General features: G+C 41.1%; 2 protein-coding genes across 5 annotated transcripts in view; one reads left to right on the plus strand and one right to left on the minus strand.

The window, feature by feature from the left end:
• LOC118388309 (zinc finger protein 362-like) lies at positions 1 to 22137 on the minus strand. Of its 3 annotated transcripts, none has more exons than XM_052526578.1 (9): positions 21871 to 22137; positions 14313 to 14376; positions 13580 to 13832; positions 13087 to 13212; positions 9458 to 9764; positions 9124 to 9348; positions 8371 to 8449; positions 5373 to 5531; positions 1 to 5152 (listed from the first exon to the last, which is right to left on the minus strand). In XM_052526578.1, exons 2-9 carry the CDS (start codon positions 14373 to 14375, stop codon positions 5036 to 5038), a joined length of 1329 nt encoding a protein of 442 aa, XP_052382538.1. In that variant the 5' UTR covers position 14376; positions 21871 to 22137; the 3' UTR covers positions 1 to 5035. The 3 variants fall into 3 exon arrangements, with proteins under 3 accessions (XP_052382538.1, XP_035633112.1, XP_035633113.1); XM_035777219.2 differs by lacking the exon at positions 21871 to 22137 and adding an exon at positions 18356 to 18865; XM_035777220.2 differs by lacking the exon at positions 21871 to 22137 and adding an exon at positions 17642 to 17780.
• Positions 20973 to 24198, plus strand: part of LOC118388311 (uncharacterized) — an 8654-nt gene continuing 5428 nt past the window's right edge. Inside the window, exons 1-2 of one of the 2 annotated variants that reach the window (XM_035777221.2) lie at positions 20973 to 21111; positions 23637 to 23786. In XM_035777221.2, coding sequence (XP_035633114.1) covers positions 23639 to 23786 — 148 coding nt within the window. In that variant the 5' untranslated portion in view covers positions 20973 to 21111; positions 23637 to 23638. Of the gene's footprint in view, positions 21112 to 22337; positions 22488 to 23636; positions 23787 to 24198 lie in introns of those variants that run through there. The other variant, XM_052526579.1, reaches the window with a different exon arrangement.

Genomic DNA, 24198 nt, shown 5'->3' on the forward strand with positions numbered 1-24198 from the left:
CATTTTAAAAATGATTTATTTAACCTTTATTGAACTCGGGAAGTCATTGCAGGACAAAGGAATTTATTGTTGTAATAATAGCCAGACCTATTTAATAATTTTACTATAGAAAAGGGGTTAACGGTTAATATAGTTTACAGTATATTATTCCATGCTATAAAATCAAAATGCATAAGAGAAGCATCAATATGGGACAAATACAATGTGATGATACAATTACAATATAGTTAAGGCTTAAATGCGTTTTAAAAATAATGTTAATCATTAATATTTAGACATGAGAACAAACGGATTACAAGATACAAGGAGGTATTTCTGTACATAAAGATATCTGCACATATTTCACGTGGACACCCAAAACAGGAATTTACTCTTTTTTTGTATACATTAAAGGGCATATAATATCCTGCAGGACATAGCTGCAAAATAAATGTACAAAATTATCACTCAGTAGAAAATCTCAGTAGACTTGTTTTGAAATTGTTTCTGTAGTTAAACAGATACGATTGGCATTCCTGAAGCATTAGTTTGTTGATTTAATTTAATCTTAGAGAAGTTATTTGGCTATTTTAATTGGCTATTTTAATTTCAGTAAATATAGTACCCAACATCCAATTTGGACCAAAAGTCTTCCTACCATTGAGTAAGACATGAGGAATAAAAAAATGTAAAGTCGCCCACAAACACCCCATGCCAATCCCACCCCAACAACCAGTATCAGTTCTTTATTTGACAAGTAGTATGAAGCTGTGACGATGTCATTTATTCTGTGAATGTCAGTGAAATGTTAGAGAAATTAGTGATGTAAGTCGCTTGCATTATTTACAATAAAGTAGTGTGAAAATAACAGGTGTTTTGACTACTAGAGGCTGCTGTTCCTGCTATACCTCCACACTCTTATCAATGTTGCTGGTCTCTTGTGTCTATTAAATAGATCACAACATTTCCTTAGCAAATTTGGGTAGAAAATCAATATATTTGGTTTGATGAAAATACATTTGTCATCCTCACAATTCAAGCCAGTCCTCTAGGAAAACAAATAAGTTTGTCCTTAATCTGTGTCCAGGAAACAGCTTCTTTGTGTGTTGTTTATTACCTTAAAAAATATATGGATGAGTTACTGTTAGACCATTTCTGGTGAACAATCAAATTATTAGGCTACAGCAGTTCTCATGGTGTCAATGTTATAGTCTTCAAAGTCCCAAACCCAAACTGTGTAGTGTTTTGCAATTGGTGTTGGTTGTGTTGAGTTTAATGGTAAATGTCACAATACATACAGAGCGGTTTCCTGAGAATGTTATTGAAAAACATAAGACTGCCATGCAATTCATTATATTATTAGGGTTGTCGGAAAAGTCTTCATATAAGAATTGCATAAAGATAGACCTCTCAATAGAGCAGACACTTGTTGGACTATTCAAGGAGAGTTTGGTTGAAGCATTAGGTTGCTAAGAGAAGGACAAACTGAATTGCTTTCATGGAGGAATTTATTTTCATAAAATATATTGGTTAAGAACCCAAAGTTGCAAAGGAAATGTTGTGACCAATTTAATAAACACAAGAGACCAGCAAAATGGATGTGTGTGGCAGTATAGTAAGAACAGCGGCATCTATTGGTCAAAGCATGGTACTTTCACAGTACTTTTGGGTAAATAATGCAACTTCAATTACACATCTCTGAGCAGGTAGAGAAAAAACATAACCAGATTCACAAGGTACACATGACATAGTATGGAGAAGCAATACTCCAAGCCACAGCTTCATACTACTGTCAAACAAGGAAAAATTCTACCGTTTACTGGTTGTTGGGGTGGGTTTGACATGGGGTGTTGGGGATCTGTGGGTGGCTTTTTACAAAAAAAAATATGTTTTTGGGGGTGTTCCTCATGTCTTACTCATTGGTAGGAAGACGGTTGGTCCAAATTGGATATTGGGTACTATATTTATTGAATATTATCTGAATCCCACAAATTCCAGTTGGAGTACAATCAATTAGCTACATTTCTCAGAGATGAAATTATATTTAAATATAATAAATGTTTCAGGAATGATAACCCTATCTGTTATTAATTACAGAAACAGTTTCAGAACAATCTCAAATGGTTGGTGTCGAAATCCTCTCGTGCGATTTTTGAGGTGCAACAACAAAGTAGATAGTGAGGAGGCAGCACATGTTGCTCTTGACAGAGTTTCACATTTGTAAACCTATGAAAGGCCAGGAGGTATCACATTTTGTAATGTGCCTTGCTATTTCTCTGCCATGTTCAACCAGATAGCACACCATATGCATCACTGGCAGACAGGGACAATATATTCTAATTCAAACTGTTAGGGATTACAATTATTTGGTTGCAAACCTGTGCATTCTTGGATTTGGCCTTTTCATCTCTACTTCATAGGTAAAATAGAAGGAAATATGAGGATACCCCTTCCCTCATCAATGGAAGTAAACAAATCTATGTAGCACACAGGAAGAGCTCATGCATGTACTTTACCACAGCATTCCAAATGGTGAAGCGGTTCTTTCAGCAAGTCAAATTGAAATGTTGCATATAATGGAATGTGTGATAGAAGATATTTTGTACATTTCCATTTTTAAAATGAGTTTGTCTGCTTAATTTAAAATATTGTTAAAAGTCTCTCAGTTACTGGAATGGCTTGAACCAACAAATATGTTCAGAGCATTCGGAAAGTATTTAGAGCCCTTGATTTCCCCCCCCATATTTTTTACATTTCAGCCTTGTTCTAAAATTGATTCAATTGTTTTTTTTCCCCCATCAATCTACACACAATACCATATATTGACAAAGTAAAACGTTTAGAAATTTGTGCAAATGTACTAAAATAAAAACTGAAATATGACATTTACATAAGAACTCAAGTCTCTTTACCCAGTACTTTGTTGAAGCACCTTTGGCAGCGATTACAGCCTCATGTCTTCTTGTGTATGACGCTGCAAGCTTGGCAAACCAGTACTTGGGGAGTTTCTCCCATTCTTCTCTGCAGAGCCTCTCAAGCTCTGTCAGGTTGGATGGAAGCGTCACTGCACAGCTATTTTCAGGTCTCTCCAAAGATCAATAGGGTTCAAGTCTGGGCACTGAAGGACATTCAGAGACTTGTCCTGAAGCCAGTCCTGCGTTGTCTTGAATGTGTGCTTAGGGTCGTTGTCCTGTTGGAAGGTGAACCTTCGCCCCAGTCTGAGGTCCTGAGCACTCTGGAGCAGGTTTTCATCAAGGATCTCTCTGTACTTTGTTCCGTTCATCTTTCCCTTGATCCTGACTAGTCTCCCAATCCATGCCGCGGAAAAACATTCCCACAGCATGATGCTGCCACCACCATGCTTCACTGTAGGGATGTTGCCAGGTTTCCTCCAGACAGGACGCTTGGCATTCAGGCCAAATAATGAAACCAAGATTTAAGTAGAACAGAGAATCTTGTTTCTCATGGTCTGATTCTAACTCTTAGCGGGCTGTCATGTGCCTTTTACTGAGGAGTGGCTTCTGTCTGGCAACTCTACCATAAAGGCCTGATTGGTGGAGTGCTGCAGAGATGGTTGTCTTTCTGGAAGGTTCTCCCATCTCCATAGAGGAACTCTGGAGCTCTGTCGGTGACCATCAGGTTCTTGGTCACCTCCCTGATCAAGGCCCTTGTCCTCCGATTGCTCAGTTTAGCCAGCAGCCAGCTCTAGGAAGAGTCTTGGTGGTTCCAAACTCCTTACATTTAAGAATGATGGAGACCACTGTGTTCTTGGACCTTCAATGCTGCATAACTTTTTTTGGTAACCTTTCCCAGATCTGTGCCTCAACACAATCCTGTCTCTGAGCTCTATGGACAATTCCTTCGACCTCATGGCTTGGTTTTTGCTTTGACATGCACTGTCAACTGTGGCACCTTATATAGACAGGTGTCTGCCTTTCCAAATCATGTCCAATCAATTGAATTTACCACAGGTGTACTCCAATCACGTTGTAGAAACATCAAGGATGATCAATAGAAACAGGATGCACCTGAGCTCAATTTCGAATCTCATAGCAGAGAGTCTGAATAATTTTTATTTGTAATACAGTTGCTAAAATTTCTAAAAGCCTTTTTCCGCTTTGTCATTATGGGGTATTGCGTGTAGATTTGATTTAATCCATTTTAGAAAAGGCTGTAACGTAACAAAATGTAGAAAAGGGGAAGGGGTCTGAATAATTTCCGAATGCACTGTATGTCAGTTCCATAATGGACCATTTCATTTCTTCAATACATGGCAGTGCTTATCAATTCAGCAAACCAAAACATTGAAGGTTCTACAAATATCAGCATCTGATTCAAAATATATATTTTAGTGCTCTTCAGGATGGCCTTGAACAGTTTCCTTTTAAATACCATGGACAATAACAAGTGAGAAAATACAACTACAACAATAACACATAGGTATTGACCCTCCAATTGGAAAGTATTTTGTGTGCATTGTTGTCTAAAAGACATACTTAAATGTGATAAAGCTTACTTGAGAACATTTTCTTTTTAAGTAACAAAATGATGCAAACATTGACATTAGGATTGGTACAAAAAACGCTTGAATAAATGATTTAGCTATTCATCTTCTTGGCCTAACTAAAAGGAAGACAAAAGTTCCCAATGCAAATATACTTTTGCAAAGAGTATAGGGAGAATAACAATATAAAAAAGTGGTCATTTAATGCTTTATAACACCTAGGGTGAATGTTTTTAGCTGCCTGGAGCAATGCTTTTTAATGTCTTAGCATAGGCCAAAAAGGTTTTTACTCTACCATGAGGCCTGAAAGTGCTGTAAAATCATTTTTGGATGTCCCAAACATTCCCCAACCACAAAATACAAAAAATAAATAAAAAGAGTCTGGCATCTTTTGAAAAGGTACAAATACAGTCTGGCACATTTTTGGAACCCACATAGGGGAAAACAAACAAATAAAATCCCATATCTAGGATTGATTACGCTAAAGTGGAGGGGTGACCTTACAGGGGGTTCCTCCATGAGGGTCAGGGGTAGGGTGTCAAGGTGAATTTCTCAGATGAGGGATATCCGTATGGGGATATTAGGAGACCCTGTCCTCTGTGGAGAGTGATGGCTCACCAGGTGCTCCACCACCGTGTGTTTAGACATGTGCTTCATAAGGTAGGTCTCCTGAAGACAAACAAAGAAGGGTTCAGTCAACACCGAGGCTCAGTAGACAAAGAGGTATACATGCTTCACTAAAGCGACATTGTTGAGTGATGATCTGACAACATTGGCTCACTCTTATTGCCTGAGAATGAGGAAACAAAGAACGGTCAATTGCAAACAGCGTTGCATGGTTTCTCACATCCTGTGAAAACATCAGCTCATGCTGCACTAGCCTACTCACTGAGGTGTAGGCTCTGCCACACATGCTGCAGCAGTAGGCCTTGGCGTTTTTGATGGCATGCACAGACAAGTGAATCTGCAATGAGGCTGAGTCCGAGTAGGCACGGTAGCAGTTTGGACACTTGTAGGGCTTGTCTTTGTTGTGCTGTCTCTGGTGAGACTGGGGCAGGGAAAGAGATGGACACAGAGATTACCTAATACAATTATTCACAGACCTACAGTACCAGTCAAAAGTTTGGACACAGCGACTCATTCAAGGGTTTTTCTTTATTTTTTACTATTTTTTTACTGTAGAATAATAGTTTAGACATCAAAACTATGAAATAACACATGCAATCATGTAGTAACCAAAAAAAGTGTTGAACAAATCAAAGTATATTTTAGCTTCTTCAAAGTGCCATAATATAGACTTGGGTCTTTTACCAAATAGGGTTATATTCTGCATACCACCCCTACCTTGTCACTACACAACTGATTGGCTCAAACGCATTAAGGAAATAATTCCACAAATGTACTTTTAATAAGGCATACCTCATTGAAATGCATTCCATGTGACTACCTCACTAAGCTGGTTGAGAGAATGCCAAGAATGTGAAAAGCTGTCATCAAGGAAAAGAATGGCTATCTCAAATATTGTCACACCCTAATCTGTTTCACCTGTCTTTGTGCTTGTCTCCACGCTGCACCAGATGTCTCGCATCTCCCCTGATTATCACCCGTGTATTTATACCTGCATTTTCTGTTTTGTCTGTTGACAAATCATCTTGTCCCGTCAGTTTGTCTTAGTCTTCCTAGTTCTGACCTTTCTGCCTGTCCTGACCCTGATCTTGCCCGCCGTCTTGTACCTGCCTGACTCTGATTTGGATTACGACCCTTTGCCTGCCTCGACTTACCTTTTGCATGCACCTTGCATGCACTAAACTCAGCAAAAAAAGAAACATCCTCTCACTGTCAACTGTGTTTATTTTCAGCAAACTTAACATGTGTAAATATTTGTATGAACATAACAAGATTCAACAACTGAGTCATAAACTGAACAAGTTCCACAGACATGTGACTAACAGAAATTGAATAATGTGTCCCTGAACAAAGGGGGGGTCAATTCAAAAGTAAATGTCAGTATCTGGTGTGGCCACCAGCTGCATTAAGTTCTGCAGTGAATCTCCTCATGGCCTGCACCAGATTAGCTAATGAGATGAGTGAGATGTTACTCCACTCTTCCACCAAGACACCTGCAAGTTTCCGGACATTTCTAGGGGGAATGGCCCTAGCCCTCACTCTCCGATCCAACAGGTCCCAGATGTGCTCAATGGGATTGAGATCCGGGCTCTTCGCTGACCATGGCAGAACACTGACATTCCCGTCTTGCAGGAAATCACGCACAGGATGAGCAGTATGGCTGGTGGCATTGTCATGCTGGAGGGTCATGTCAGGATGAGCCTGCAGGAAGGGTACCAAATGAGGGAGGAGGATGTCTTCCCTGTAACGAACAGCATTCAGATTGCCTGCAATGACAACAAGCTCAGTCCAATGATGCTGTGACCCACCGCCCCAGACCATGATGGACCCTCCACCTCCAAATAGATCCCGCTCCAGAGTACAGGCCTCGGTGTAACGCTCATTCCTTTGAAGATAAACGCGAATCCGACCATCACCCCTGGTGAGACAAAACCGTGACTCGTCAGTGAAGAGTACTTTTTGCCAGTTCTGTCTGGTCCAGCGATGGTGGGTTTCTGTCCATAGGCGACATTGTTGCCGATGATGTCTGGTGAGGACCTGCCTTACAACAAGCCTACAATCCCTCAATCCAGCCTCTCTCAGCCTATTGTTGACAGTCTGAGCACTGATGGAGGGATTGTGCGTTCCTGGTGTAACTCAGGGAGTTGTTGTTGCCATCCTGTACCTGTCCCGCAGGTGTGATGTTCGGCTGTACCGATCCTGTGCAGGTGTTGCGACATGTGGTCTGCTACTGCGAGGACGATCAGCTGTCCGTCCTGTCTCCCTGTAGCGCTGTCTTATGTGTCTCACAGTACGGACATTGCAATTTATTTCCATGGCCACATCTACAGTCCTCATGCCTCCTTGCAGCATGTCTAAGGCACGTTCACACAGATGAGCAGGGACTTTGGGCATCTTTTTTATGGTGTTTTTTTAGAGTCGGTAGAAAGGCCTCTTTAGTGTCCTATGTTTTCATAACTGTGATCTTAATTGCCTACAATCTGTAAGTTGTTTGTGTCTTAACGACAGTTCCACAGGTGCATGTTCATTAACTGTTCATTGAACAAACATGGGAAACAGTGTTTAAACCCTTTACAATGAAGATCTGTGAAGTTATTTGGATTTTTACGAATTACCTTTGAAAGACAGGGTCCTGAAAAAGGGATGTTTCTTTGTTTGCTGAGTTTATGATAGTTCTAGTCTCAACTTATCTGCCTCTTGTGTCTGCATCTGGGTCTTAACCTGAGCCATGATAAATATAAAATAGATTTGGATTTGTTTAACACTTTTTTGGTTACTACATGATTCCATTTGTGTTATTTCATAGTTTTGATGTCTTCACTATTATTCTACAATGTATAAAATAGTAAAAATAAAGAAAAACCCTGGAATGAGTAGGTCTCCAAACTTTTGACTGGTACTGTATTTGTCTAGACATTCAGGGTGGGGAAACACCTGTCAAACCAGGCCATTATCTGACCAAAATGGAGGAAAATCATGCTGAATATGTAATGTTCAAAATCTAAAACATACTACAGTAAAAATACAATTATTTACAAAAGTTGGCAATAATTTCAGATATAATAGCATGTGTGTGAAATATGAGGAATGAATAGCATTGTCTTTGACTGTGGATTTTATATGTTATATGTTCCTCTACTGTAAAACCAATTGTGACAAATGTGACACTTTAGGAGACATTTTATGCCAACCACAGCGGTAAAGAACCCAGCATCAATGCTTCAAAAGTAGAACCTGAGCATGAGTTTAACTGAAAATACCTGCAGATTGGAGAGCTGGGTGAAGGCTTTTTCACAACCTGGATGGGCACATTTATAGGGCCGATCCCCAGTGTGAATTCTGTAAAAGATATAGTGTGTATATATAGTAAATGAGGCTGCAGCATCCGGCACACATGTCCACATAGGGCAGCAGGCCGGATATTTTATTTTCTCTCTCTCCCCCCCCTCTCTCTCTAAGATACTTCACTTCCTTTTGGATATAATCTATAAAGGCAAATAACACTAGGGTAAATAAACGTAGGCCTAGATTCAATCAGATCAAGCCATTAACCGGCCGTAGCTGATGATGTGGCGTGTCAGAGGTGTAACTGTGTTGGAGCTGTCAAATCGGTGAGTCCCACTCACGTTTGTTCAGAATGAGAAAGTGTAGGCAATATAGAAATAATGACGTTCCAAATGAAAATCATTAAAGAAAAGAATGGTTTCTATCAGCCTTAGAGGTGTAGATTACAACTCACATTCCTGTGCCATCTTATAATCAAGACTGCATAGGATTTATCTTCATGCGACTCAGTGCATGACAGCTCTTACACAGTTCCGACACCGCCAAAACAACTGCAGGTGTCAGGTAGATAGAATCTATCCCTTCAAGCGTTAGGATTCTGGGAAAGATGCATCATCACCACACTATATGACTTATTTTCCTTTTTGGTGTTCTTGGTAGAGCACCTATAAAGATCTTTATAGGGTACATGAAAACACTATCAAACATGTGATAAAATAAGATTTGACCTTGTGTGCTGCTGCAGGTGGGAGAGCTGGCGGAAGCATTTCTCGCAGTAAGAGCAGTGATAAGGTTTGACACCCAGGTGAATGCGGAGGTGCTGGGCCAGGTAGGATGCGTTGGTGAAAGATTTGGAGCAGTAGGGACACTTGTGCGGCTTGACCTCTGTGTGGGACTTGGAGTGCATCTGCATGTCTGACTTGGAGAAGAAGGTCAGTGGGCACAATTTACACCTGTGCAAACACACACACGAAACACACCGTAAGCAATCAATATGACAGTAAGACATTTGGAGTGAAATCAACATGTAGCAGTCTATAAAAGTGTAATGTGTGCTCATGCCTGTAGCATTTGCCCTCTTTGGGGATGATGTTGTGGCAGGATTGGTCGTTGCCTGAAGCGAGGATTGGGTAAGGTACCACCAACAGAGGGCCACCACTGTTCTCTGCTTTTATCTTCTTACGCCCTCGCCCCAGCAGTCCAGCAAGGCCCCCGTTACTTTTGATTTGCTCCATCCCAGGGCCACTGGCCAAGCTGGAGAGGACATGAGGCGAGAGGGCTCCGCCTAGCTGGCTCTGGCTGTTGGAGGTGGGTGTGGTCAGAGTGATGGAGGTGTTATGGTTGCCAGTTCGAGAGGAAAGTGCCAGACCTGGCAAGTCAAGAGGTGAAAATAACTTACAAACTAGATTTAACAGAACTGTAATGCAAGACTGAATATATACACTATATATACACAAAAGTATGTGGACACCCCTTCAAATGAGTATATTCGGCTATTTCAGCCACACCAGTTGCTGACCGGTGTATAAAAATCGAGCACACAGCCATGCTATCTCCATGGACAAACATTGTCAGTATGTTGGCCTTACTGAAGAGCTCAGTGACTTTCACCGTCATAGGATGCCACCTTTCCAACAAGTCAGTTCGTCAAACTTCTGCCCTGCTAGAGCTGCCTCTGTCAACTGTAAGTGCTGTTATTGTGAAGTGGAAACGTCTAACAGCAACAACAGCTCAGCTGCGAAGTGGTAAGCTACACAAGCTCACAGAAGGGAACTGCCGAGTGCTGAAGCGCATATCACGTAACAATTGTCTGTCCTCGGTTCCAACACTCACTACCGAGTTCCAAACTGCCTGGGAGCTTCATGTAATGGGTTTCCATGGCAGAGCAGCCGCACACAAACCTAAGATCAACAATGCTCAATGCCAAGTGTCGGCTGGAGTGGTGTAAAGCTTGCCACCATTGGACTCTTGAGCAGTGAAAATGCATTCTCTGGAGTGGCGAATCACGCTTCACCATCTGGCAGTCAAGATGGACATATCTGGGTTTGGTGGATGCCAGGAGAACGCTACCTGCCCCAATGCAAAGTGCCAACTGTAAAGTTTGGTGGAGGAGCAATAATGGTCTGGGGCTGTTTTCGTGGTTTGAGCTAGGCCCCTTAGTTCCAGTGAAGGGAAAACAACGCGACAGCATACAATGGCCTAGTTAACAAACAGATCACAGACCCTTTCGAATCCCACCGTACCTTCTCCGCTGTGCAATCCGGTTTCCGAGCTGGTCAAGGGTGCACCTCAGCCACGCTCAAGGTACTAAACGATATCATAACCGCCATCGATAAAAGATAGTACTGTGCAGCCGTCTTCTTCGACCTGGCCAAGGCTTTTGACTCTGTCAATCACTGCATTCTTATCGGCAGACTCAGCAGCCTTGGTTTCTCAAAAGAATGCCTTGCCTGGTTCACCAACTACTTCTCAGATAGAGTTCAGTGTGTCAAATCGGAGGGCCTGTTGTCCGGACCTCTGGCAGTCTCTATGGGGGTGCCACAGGGTTCAATTCTCGGGCCGACTCTTTTCTCTGAATATATATCAATGATGTCGCTCTTGCTGCGGGTGATTCCTTGATCCACCTCTATGCAGACAAACACCATTCTGTAAACATCTGGCCCTTCTTTGGACACTGTTAACAAACCTCCAAACGAGCTTCAATGCCATACAACACTCCTTCTGTGGCCTCCAACTGCTCTTAAATGCTAGTAAAACTAAATGCATGCTCTTCAACCGATCGCTGCCCTCACCCTCCTGCCCAACGAGAATCACTACTCTGGACAGTTCTGACTTAGGTATTTGTAGTTGTCCACATATTCTAAGTGTATGTCTAAACTGTAAACTCTCCTTCCAAACTCATATCAAGCATCTCCAATCCAAAATTAAATCTAGAATCGGCTTCCTATTTCACAACAAAGCCTCCTTCAATCAAGCTGCCAAACAGCCTCGTAAAACTGACTATCCTACCAATCCTCGACTTCGGCGATGTCATTTACAAAATAGCCTCCAACACTCTACCCAGCAAACTGGATGCAGTCTCACAGTGCCATCCGTTTTGTCACCAAAGCTCCATATCAGCCACCACTCCGACCTGTATGCTCTCGCCAAACCCACTGGCTCCAGGTCATCTATAAGTCTTTGCAAGGTAAAGCTCCGCCTTATCTCAGCTCAGTGGTCACCATAGCAACACCCACCCGTAGCACACGCTCCAGCAGGTATATCTCACTGGTCATCTCCAAAGCCAACACCCACTTTGGCTGCCTTTCCTTCCAGTTCTCTGCTGCCAATGGCTGGAACGAATTGCAAAAATCGCTGAAGTTGGAGACTTCTATCTCCCTCACTAACTTTAAGCATCAGCTATCTGAGCAGCTTACCGATCGCTGCAACTGTACACAGCCCATCTGTAAATAGCCCATCCAATCTACCTACCTCATCCCCATATTGTTTTTTTGCACACCAGTATTTCTACTTGCACATCTATCACTCCCAGTGTTAATTTGCTAAATTGAAATTACTTAACTACTATGGCCTATTTATTGCCTTACCTCCTTACTCCATTTGCACACACTTTATGTAGATTTGTATATTGTGTTATAGACTGTACTTTTGTTTATTCCATGTGTAACTCTGTGTTGTTGTTTTTTGTTGCACTGCTTTGCTTTATCCTGGCCAGGTTGCAGTTGTAAATGAGAACTTGTTCTCAACTGGCTGTCCTGGTTAAATAAAGGTGAAATAAATAAAAAACAATGACATACTAGATGATTCTGTTCTTCCAACTTTGTGGCAACAGTTTGGGGAAGGCTCTTTCTTGTTTCAGCATGGCAATGCCCCCGTGCACAAAGTGCGGTCCATATGTAACAGTATAACTTTAGACCGTCCCCTCGCCCATACCCGGGCGCGAACCAGGGACCCTCTGCACACATCAACAACAGTCACCCACGAAGCATCGTTACCCATCGCTCCACAAAAGCCGCAAGGGGAAACACTACTTCAAGGTCTCAGAGTAAGTGACGTCACCGAATGAAACGCTATTGAGCGCGCACCACCGCTAACTAGCTAGCTATTTCACATCCGTTACACATACAGGAATGGTTTGTCGAGATCGGTGTGGAAGAAACTGACTGGCCTGCACAGAGCCCCGACCTCAACCCCATCGAACACCTTTGGGATGAATTGGAACACTGACTGCGAGCCAGGCCTAATCGCCCAACATCAGTGCCCAACCTCACTAATGCTCTTTTGGCTGAATGGAAACAAGTCCCCGCAGAAATGTTCCAACATCATTTGGAAAGCCTTCCCAGAGGAGTGGAGGCTGTTTTAGAGCAGCAAAGGGGGACCAACTCCATATTAATGCCCATGATTCTAGAACGTTTGACCAGCAGGTGTCCACATACTTTTTCAGAGAAAATTATTTCTTGACATGTTCCCTTTTAGTTAGTCGCTCAACGTAGGAATACTCTTTGTGCCTACTCCTTGGCTGAAGTAGTTTGAAATCACACCGGTAAGCCAAAAGTCATGTCACATTTTGAGAAGCCTGGATTAGTCTACAGACCAATAGTACAGGATTCTGGAAAAAGGCTGTGGAAGTCAGCCTCTCTTTCCATGTATGTGCCAGGAGGCACAAATGTCAAAACAATGTCATTCATTACCTGATAGGTGATTCGTTCTAGAGGGTTGGTCAATGATTTGACGCAAATGCCAGTCTTCCCACAATCCTCTTGCTTTTATAGCCGTCTTATCGTCCAGATTCAAATTTACATCACCAAGAATACGTCCTGTTAGATATGTGCAGAAAATGCACACAATTTACCAGAAATGCTTTTACAGGAAATATAAAGCCGTGGCTCATAAGACTCAATAACAATTTTCCTTATCTATCCATCCATCAAGGATAAAAAATATATAAGTATTACAGTAATTACAAGATACAATTTACAAAAAGTGATGGGATGTGTGCCAATCATTTGATGAGACTGAGGAAGATGGGAGGGAGAGTGATCGCATGACATTCAGTAGAGATGCATTCTGATGTGAACCCCCTCTGACAATGGGTGAATTTCTTGCACATCACTGAGGGGTGGTGGTCAATGGTGGTCAATGACAATGGAGTCTGGCCTGGTGAGGTGGGTGCGGTCAGCGTACCTGCGACTGAGCTGGAGGCCGTCCGGGGGTGCAGGGCAATGTCTGGCTGGGACGAGCTGTGGACATGGAGACCTTGTTGCATCTGCTGCAGTTTCTGTACTGACATCTGGACTTGCTGCCCACCTCCTGTCTGTGTAGGATTCCCCAGTCGTTGCTGAGGGGAGAGAACTGTGGAAGGAGGCAGGTGGGGTGGTCTGATCTTCTCAGCCATCAGCTGTTCCTTGATCTTGTTGATCAACACAATATTATCCATCTGATAGCAGGTAGACAACACAGAGACAAGAGAACAGTCAGTTAAATCTCAGACATTCTCATTTTGGAAAATACTGATTGTGACCAAAGTTACCCTACTTATGCTTGTCAGTCAATTTTGGGACTATAATTGATGTTTATGACTGCTAAGGCCACAGGCCGTTCACAACCAGAGAAGTTGATTTTTCGCTTCAGTTCTTCTAACATCTTTGACTGGGCTTACAATTGTGTTGTTAACTTGAACAATGTAACCTAAGAACAAGATCTGTAAAAATAGTTTGTACTTTACATGGAAATGTGCATGACAATCAAGCAGGCAAAATACCTCTCATTGCTCATGGGTCTCAATGTTACACTGCCTAGAATAATAATTTAAAATCTTCCCAATATACTGCCCACTGTCATCTTCTTCTTAATCCTCTTGTACACTAACAATCCTGTTGTTGAATGTTAGAGCGTAAAGTCTACAGTTAGTACTCACCTGCCCAGGCATGGTGGGGGGTGGAGGCCAGAAGTAGGGATTATTAAAACGAGGTTCAGCCATTCTATGAAAAACAAACCAAATAAAAAATTATATTCTGCACAAAAAATGAAATGTTTTTATTGTGCAGTGAAAAATTAGGGCAAAGTGCCTTGCTCAAGGGCACCGACAGATTTTTCACTTTTTTGGCTCGGGTATTCAAACCAGCGACCTTTCGGTTATTGGCCCAACGCTCTAACAGCTAGGCTACCTGCTGCTAAGCTACCTGCCACTCTACAACAGTTTATTCAGCATCATACAATTAACGTAAATGTTTTCAGCATTTATGAGTTCATAAGTTCCAATAGACTTATAAGGTTAATACTTGCCATTTAGCCACATGCCAAATACTGAGCTTATGTTTGTAAATGTGTTGTATTCTAGCCTCCCGATTTCAAAATAAATGGAATTACTTTCTAACTTCCTCCCATTCTCTTCCTTCACCATTTCCGTTTCCACATGCACTGTAGCTAAGGATAAAACTTCCTCCTCACACTGTTCTGAGTCACAACTTTCTAAAGTTGCCCACAGACAGCTGAAAATTTGCAGAGGATTCAATTCAGCAAGAAATTATTCAAAGAAGAGAAAGCTTGTGAGTCACAGGGATCGTCTCCTAGGAATTACCCAGGAGGCCTTTATTCTCCCTCTGTCAGCTCGTCAGCAGGGTCTTGAACCACCACACTGAATGATGGACATCTCCCCGAAGAAAACACAATCACATAACATGATAGGCTATAGCTTGTTAATGAACACTCGAAAGCTGCTATCTGAGAAAGCAGAAATGTTTATAAAAATACAGAGACAGTAAGCAGCTCAGAGCTGAACTACTGCCCATCCTCCTCTATGTCAACCAAACCATGGGGTCATCAGCTAGTCTCATGGGAAACAGGATGAGCACTTTGTCTCTCTACTCCAAATACATCATGAACAGGACATAAATGATATCTTAAATGATGACAGGTCAGCCAAAGAAATTAGTTTGCTTTATGAAAGCCAGCATATGTGATGGGAGGCCCAAGTCTAGATGGAATCAGACAGGTTGCATAATATGTTTTTCATACAGTCTTATGAGCTAGTCCAAAAACTATATAGAGGCATTTTGGCAGTTTCCTATAACATCTTGTGATTGAAGATAGAATTGCATAAATAGTTGAGGTGTTTGAAAAAGATATGGTCTTTCGGTAGCCTACAGTGTCTATGAGAATGTTGATGTTTTCACAGGGGACAAAATATCCCTCATCCCCGCTTCCTGATGTTCCATTTAGAGTGTATGTCATTGATTTTCATTCCAATATCTCTAAATGCAAAGGTCCAATTTGGAAGTATTTGGGGGAAAGAGCATTGCTTCTCTTTGTCCCACGGTAGAGCCTGCTGCTCACTCATAGCTGTCTGAGATCTGTGGGGGTCTTTCTTTCCATTGCTTCGTTTTTCAAGCCTTACAATTTTTTCATGACATATTGCGTGATTTGGCACAGACCACCATTCTGATGTCTGACTTAGCAGCGTAGCACAGTCCATTTGCATGAGCCAAAAGAAACAAAAATAATACGTCCAAGCGTATGAACCTAAACCAAGAAAATATTTCCCTAATGATGCCGACGGGTGTCCGTTTCACTTCCTGGAGTTACTCTGAGTCTCCTGGGCTTCAGCTGAATATAAACTTGAGTTGATTATCTTCACCATATGACAGCTCAGTCTTTGATATGCAATGTTTGACGTTGGTGATGACAACCAGCCATCTTCTCCGGCGACAGAGAGTAGTGTCAAACTATATTAAAGTAGAGAGACCTTTGTCCATTTCAAATACACAAAGTGTAGGGCATCCTGCCTGATGGTGACTGTATGGGGTTTCTTCTCTGCCATTATTTTGTAAACCATTGGCTCAATGGACATCCAGCCTACAACAGGCATAACTGCTATATTCAACTATCTGATCAGACTGGAGAAAAACATGTATTTGCCATGGCTACCCCTTGAAGACTGTATACTGTTATCATGGTATTACCAACCTATTTTATAACTTGACTTTGTCTAGATCAGTTCCTCTTATGTACACAGTATGATGGTTGATCACGTCATTGGACACTAAACTGACTTTGAGGTTATTTCAGGGATAACAGGGACATGGTGGAGAACCGAGCCCTGGATCTAATCCAGATGCAAAAGTAGTCAGTCCCTAGATTGTCCTGTGGACCTACTGTGTTTGCAATCTAAAGTTCAAACCAATTGGCATTAGCAAGACAGTAAGATTTCATCCAATTGATTATCTTAACTATTCCAGGTAACTAAACCTGCAGAGAGGATAGGTGATTACGAGTGTTTTTCAGATGGTAGGTTGCCAATCTGATGTAGTATGTTTCTAATTGATACTCAGCTGGAGTGAAATCCAACAGAGCCCCATACTGTGGGAACCCAGGATCAATGTTGGGAAATCAAACACACTTCACTCCTGTTATTGTCTGAGCCACTTGAAGATATGCCTATCATCAAAGTGTGGAACAACTAAATGTTTAACAACAATGGAGCAAATGTATCCCATGACCTTTTCACGTGCAAATATCACTTGATTTATATTATGTATACGTAGTGCTTAATTTGCCATTCAAATAGAGCAATATTACTTTTTCTTTTGTTAGAAGGGTCATAACTAATCATACACACCGTTGTTCAAAAAACATGTTTCCAGTATGCAATGTTGAAACGTTTCAATTGTATTGAGGAAGCAATGTCTTCAATTGAAATATTACAATATTTTGCATTAGTGAAATAGCCACGGTGGATCAGTTTATAAGCTATTTGAGTCATAGCAGAAATGGATGCATGCTGAAAACATCTGGTGAGATTGAGAACCGCCGTCTGAAATAAACGTGTCTATAATAAACCCGCAACACGGATGAAATCAATCTGAATGTATCGTTGTGTGACGCAGTAAAACCGCAAATACTCCTGTTTCGCACTCAACATTTTGTCTATTGCTGTCAAGACAGTCAGATATACTAAGAACTATTCGACCACTGTTGCCTATATAAACGTCTGGGCTGGTCGTGTTTTTAAGGACATTAAAAAGAATAGGCTGCAGGCTATCAATCTTCTGACAATTAGCGGCAAATTAGTAAATAAATCGTGGAACATTAGCCCAACATCACATTTGCAGTAATATAATATAGGCTATTATTTGCTCTATAAATTATTTTCTCAAAACAAAGTGATCTATTATTAGGATATAACAAGGGATGACACATCACTTGAGGATGGTCCAGACTTGTAGACTAAAACAAAAGTTACTTAACTGGTCCTTTATTCTATCGGTAAATCAGCGTTTATTTCCAGATAAAAAATACCTTTAGAACCTAAAATGCAAACACATAAAAACATCAAATAAGGTGCATTTTGACTACAGAGCAACTCCAATCCCTAGCTTGTGCCTCGCTCCAATGCCTCTCCCACATTCTCAGACAGTTTTATTAAAACATTTCAGACAAAAGGAAAACAAAAATGGCAGCCTGTCTTATTTTTGTAAGGTCGGGACGCCATATTCTGCAGATCCCACATTTACAGATCCCACAATTAAAAACGAGACTCGATGCATGCAAATTTGTCATCAGTTTATTCGTATTAAGTGTTCGAATGATTGTTTACTTAGATGTACAGGTTTGAATAGCCCGGCTCGAGGAATAAAAAAAAATAAGACACTTCCCACAACAAAGCATGCATTGCAAAATGCAATGCGTTACGGTAACTGTTCGCTATCCAAATCCACAATTTATTACCGAAGTAGCAAGCATAACTGCATTTCATCTGGCGAATTATTTTTGCTACACTCATAATAGAACTAGAATGTTGCCATATTCAAAAATTGATTGGTAATACACGAGTATTATTTATTTTGGTAACTTTTTGACGACTGAAATGGTAGCAATAACTGCTTTCAAAATAGCATTGAGGCAACCGAACGTTTTTAGAATGCCACGCAGAATATAATCGGGAAACAAATGTATACAAACCTGACACCTCGATTGTAGATTTTATTATATTTGATAAAAGGTTATTTTTGCTTGTCTTCAGTCAGAGTTACTTCAGACCTTCCGGGTCGCCATCTGTTCACTTCTGGGTGCTGCAAGCTAGGAATGGCTTTCACTGAAGCGGTCCGTTTTTTAAGTAGATTTTCAGAAATAGGCCTACAAAAGTACAAATATAGATATGTTAATTTTGAATACTTGCGCGATATAAACGTGGTTCAGCAGATTATGTGTAATTGTAGTGACATAATTGACAAGTGTGGCAGGACTGTCTGTACCATAATTTCAAGGCACAGATTTACAGTATGTGATCAGGTGTGGAAAGAAAGAAGCTGCATTTAATGGATACAATTAAACAATTGTCAACAAACAATGCCCATCATGCCCTGAATTCTCGCAGTATACATTGTAAATTGTACAGGTCCCGCTCTTTGAAGGCACACGTCAGGGGTTCGCATATCGTATTGGACTTTGTAACTGGACAACCAAATCAGTCATTGGAGGTTTCAGGTAGCAAACATCCTCATTGTTTGACCCTCACGTAGTGTTTTTATTTACATTTACATTTAAGTCATTTTTATCTCTCATCAATAGGCTACTTCTCAAATTTAAAGGATTTTTCGGATAAGGGTTGAAAAAATGGGGGTCTCTGTTATACTGTTCATGTAACCCCTAGCCTATTTGGTGTTTTACCCTGAAACAGTAATACTTATACCATGATAATGTATGTTTAAACTGTTGAACAGGCCTAAATATATATATAATATAAGTATTATACCATGATATTACTATTAGTTTCTTTGCTGTAATCACTTTTTCTGGTCAACCATACATTTAGCCATTTTCCATTCCATAAACTCCCTAAAGCTGGTCAACCATACATTTAACCATTTTCCATTACTTAAACTCCCTAAAGCTGGTCAACCATACATTTAGCCATTTTCCATTCCATAAACTCCCTAAAGCTGGTCAACCATACATTTAGCCATTTTCCATTCCATAAACTCCCTAAAGCTGGTCAACCATACATTTAGCCATTTTCCATTCCATAAACTCCCTAAAGCTGGTCAACCATACATTTAGCCATTTTCCATTCCATAAACTCCCTAAAGCTGGTCAACCATACATTTAGCCATTTTCCATTCCATAAACTCCCTGAAGCTGGTCAACCATACATTTAGCCATTTTCCATTCCATAAACTCCCTAAAGCGGGTCAACCATACATTTAACCATTTTCCATTACTTAAACTCCCTAAAGCTGGTCAACCATACATTTAACAATTTTCCATTCCATAAACTCCCTGAAGCTGGTCAACCATACATTTAGCCATTTTCCATTCCATAAACTCCCTGAAGCTGGTCAACCATACATTTAGCCATTTTCCATTCCATAAACTCCCTAAAGCTGGTCAACCATACATTTAGCCATTTTCCATTCCTTAAACTCCCTAAAGCGGGTCAACCATACATTTAGCCATTTTCCATTCCATAAACTCCCTAAAGCTGGTCAACCATACATTTAACCATTTTCCATTCCATAAACTCCCTAAAGCTGGTCAACCATACATTTAGCCATTTTCCATTCCATAAACTCCCTAAAGCTGGTCAACCATACATTTAACCATTTTCCATTCCATAAACTCCCTGAAGCTGGTCAACCATACATTTAGCCATTTTCCATTCCATAAACTCCCTAAAGCTGGTCAACCATACATTTAGCCATTTTCCATTCCATAAACTCCCTAAAGCTGGTCAACCATACATTTAGCCATTTTCCATTCCATAAACTCCCAAAGCTGGTCAACCATACATTTAGCCATTTTCCATTCCATAAACTCCCTGAAGCTGGTCAGCCATACATTTAACCATTTTCCATTCCATAAACTCCCTGAAGCTGGTCAGCCATACATTTAACCATTTTCCATTCCATAAACTCCCTGAAGCTGGTCAACCATACATTTAGCCATTTTCCATTCCATAAACTCCCTGAAGCTGGTCAACCATACATTTAACCATTTTCCATTCCATAAACTCCCTGAAGCTGGTCAACCATACATTTAGCCATTTTCCATTCCATAAACTCCCTAAAGCTGGTCAACCATACATTTAACCATTTTCCATTCCATAAACTCCCTAAAGCTGGTTAGCCATACATTTAACCATTTTCCATTACTTAAACTCCCTAAAGCTGGTCAAGCACAAGATATGGTAGACTAACTCTTAACTATATTTTCCAACTAACAATGGGGGCTACAGACATGTAGGGTAACTTGAATCCTCTGTGCATGCTTCAGTAAGAGATGTCAGCACTGCACTATTAGATACTCTTATCTGAGTGATGAACTTCTGATACAGACAGTAGCCTAGTATCAATGGCAATGTTGCCCAACAACAAGCTGTCATTTCCCAACAGAACACATCCATCTATAAAGGACACCCATGGTGCCAGTTGACACTAGACAAACAGATGCAGAGACACACGAGCACACACACAGATACACAGAAATAAAGACCCCCGCATTACAAAAGTTGTCAAACTGGTTTCCCTGTTGTCTATGCAAACATTGCCACACCCTCTATCTAAAATGCACACATGCCCCCAAACTTTCCCAGGCCAGATGAGGAGAGAGTGCCTGAAAACATCCCACAGGGGGAGGGGTGAGGGGAGCTGTACAGGAAGGATGAGAGCTGTTTGGCTCACACCGACGTGCTGTGCTGCTGGAGGCTCTTGTGTGCACAGGTAAGACGCTAAACTCCAACTTCACAACTATTTAACATAAACTCACTCCTTCATTGAAATGGTCTCATTGTCCAACCACCTCTATGCAATGCCGTGATTTACAGGAGGGCGGTGGAGGCTTGAGTGTTAGTTTGCATGAAGACAGAAACTGGCAGTGAAGCATAACTCCAAACAAGTCAGACATGAGAGAGGAGTGCCAGTTTGTGTGCAAGAGTTCTCATGACATTTGCATGGTGGATGATAATGCTTTAAGTTTGTTATGTTTCTCAAAAGTTGAAAGGCTAACAAAATACCCCAAAAATCATACACTGATCTAATTTCTCTCTATTGACATTTCAGTGACTAAAAACAGTAACTTGGCTGAGAAGGCCATTGTCCAATATGTACACAAAGAGATATAATGATAAACATAATTTAGATATATTACTATCTTAAAAGTATTGCTTGCATAATACAGCATATCTGCTACAGTATTTCACATGATGGGCCTTGAGTTCGTTTAAGGGACCAGTGCAGTCAAAATTCAAATTTCCTGTGTTTTGTATCATATTGTAGAACAACAGCTGATGTAACACTGTAAATGTGTGAAACAATGGATTAGTATTATTTTCTGATAGTTACTCGTTGTAATCAGCAGGTTTTGCATGGGTTGAGTTTTGGCTTGCCTGGTTGCATCAGTATCAGTTTTAATAGACCAATAACAAAGAACGTTCCAAACCTATGCCAATAAAAGCTCGTTTTCAGTTTTCCTCTACCCACCCCTCGAAACTGCCGTGCAGCCTCCCCGGGACTGCGGCGCAGAAATATTAGCACACAGAGAGAAGCTCATTCATTCTTCATTCATTCTTTCTAGAGCAGTGATCACCAACCGGTCGATCGCGATCCACTGGTGATCTCGAAGGCATTCCTAGTCGATCGCCAAACATTTCTGTAAAAAACCCAACGATAAAGCATTGTGTTCCTATTTCTTTGTATTAGTTTCGGGCTGTTTTCGGTAGATGCACCCGATTCAGCGGCGCTGCACGCCGGGTAGACAAACTGTTGCCATTTTGAACCGTTTAATGTGTCTGAAGGTATAAAAATGCCTTCCCGGCGAGCCCACAGAGCAAATCAAGTGCACTATAAGGTTACCGATGGCCAATCGCATTGCTCAGACGACTGTGCCTGCAGTAACGTAGCAAGCAACATACCGAAACAAAACAAACTATTCAAGAGATTTTTGTTGTAGTAAGAACGCATCGGAGTATGATTCTATTGCATTGACACCAGTGGAGGCTGCTGAGGGGAGGACGGCTCATAATAATGGCTGGAACGTAGCAAATGGAATGGTTTCTTGCATCAAACAACACAACATTTTCAGTCAAGTGGATAAACAGGTTAATGTCAAGCCCTGCATGTTTTTTCTCTCTCTCAAAAGTCTCATGGAATGTACAGGAGGCATACATTGAACACCACACATTGGCTGCTACTGTAGGTTGAATGATAGAACAGCCTCTGTATGTCCATATTAAAATGTTATGGGATGTATTTTCTCCATTGTTTTTGATGGTAGGCCACTCTGGTAGGCCTACATTATGATCAAATAGCCACAATACCCTACATGGCCACTGTTAAATCTGTAACTTAAATGTTCACAATGTTCAAGTTTGCGCTCAGCAGACCTCAAAATTTGCCAAGTTATAAAAATTTAGAGGGAAAATTGCACCTAGCTAAATTCTTGCTTGAGAAATAGTTTTTTGCTAAAAAAAGGGTTTATTTTTGACCATTTTAATGGAAAACTAACTTAAGTACTACATTTTTACCCAGATATGATTTAATATTGAGATAAAAACAGCTGCAATCAGTCAGGACGTTAAAGCTTGGTCGCAAATGGTTCTTCCAAATGGACAATGACCCCCAAGCATACTTCCAAAGTTGTGGCAAAATGGCTTTAAGGACAACATAGTCAAGGTATTGGAGTGGCCATCACAAAGCCCTGACCTCAATCCCATAGAACATTTGTGGGCAGAACTGAAAAAGCGTGTGGGAGCAAGGCCTACAAACCTGACTCGGTTACATCAGCTCTCAGGAGGAATGGGCCAAAATTTCCCCCAACTTATTGTGGGAAGTGTCCTGTCATGGAAAAAGGGGGAAAGAGGTATTTATGACTGTCATAAACCTATCCCCAGGCCAACGTCATGACAGAAGCTTGTGGAAGGCTACCCAAAACATTTGACCCAAGTGTATGTAAACTTCTGACCCACTGGAAATGTGATGAAAGAAATAAAAGTTGAAATAAATAATTCTCTCAACTATTATTCTGACATTTCACATTCTTAAAATAAAGTGGTGATCCTAACTGACCTAAAACAGGGACTTTTTACTAGGATTAAATGTCAGGAATTGTGAAAAACTGAGTTTAAACGTATTTGGCTAAGGTGTATGTACACTTCTGACTTCAACAGTATGTTCCAAGGAGTAATAATCCATTCACAATCCAATAATGGTTTTTAATATAGTCCTCTGTCTGTGTTGTTTTGTTTTAGTCATGGATGGTGTGTTAGAGGGAGCAGCTGTGGTGTGTGTGTGTAAACTGGCCTGCAGTCTTCTCTTCCTGCCCATGGTCACTGCTTCTCTCAGCGCAGTCAGCTTCTGCTGCAACTGCCTGCTGCTCTTCACAGACCTCGTAGTCACAAGTAAGTGTCCATCTTTAACCCTATTTTTGCTGTGTACATCAGAGCTACAACTACCTACTCCTTGCAATAGGAATTTCCTTTTGAACAAAAAGGAGAGCAGACTTTGTGTCAATCAAAAATCAATAGGTCGTTCCATGAATAGAGTACATTTTGTGTCCCTTTGATATATATATTTTTAATTATACCCCTTTTCTCCGTGGTATCCAATTGTTAGTAGTTACTATCTTGTCTCATCGCTACAACTCCCGTACGGGCTCAGGAGAGACGAAGGTCGAAAGCCATGCGTCCTCCGAAACACAACCCAACCAAGCCGCACTGCTTCTTAGCACAGCACACATCCAACCCGGAAGCCAGCCGCACCAATGTGTCGGAGGAAACACTGTGCACCTGGCGACCTGGTTAGCGTAATATT

This window comes from Oncorhynchus keta, chromosome 10 (genome assembly GCF_023373465.1).
Source record: "Oncorhynchus keta strain PuntledgeMale-10-30-2019 chromosome 10, Oket_V2, whole genome shotgun sequence".
NCBI lineage: Eukaryota > Metazoa > Chordata > Actinopteri > Salmoniformes > Salmonidae > Oncorhynchus > Oncorhynchus keta.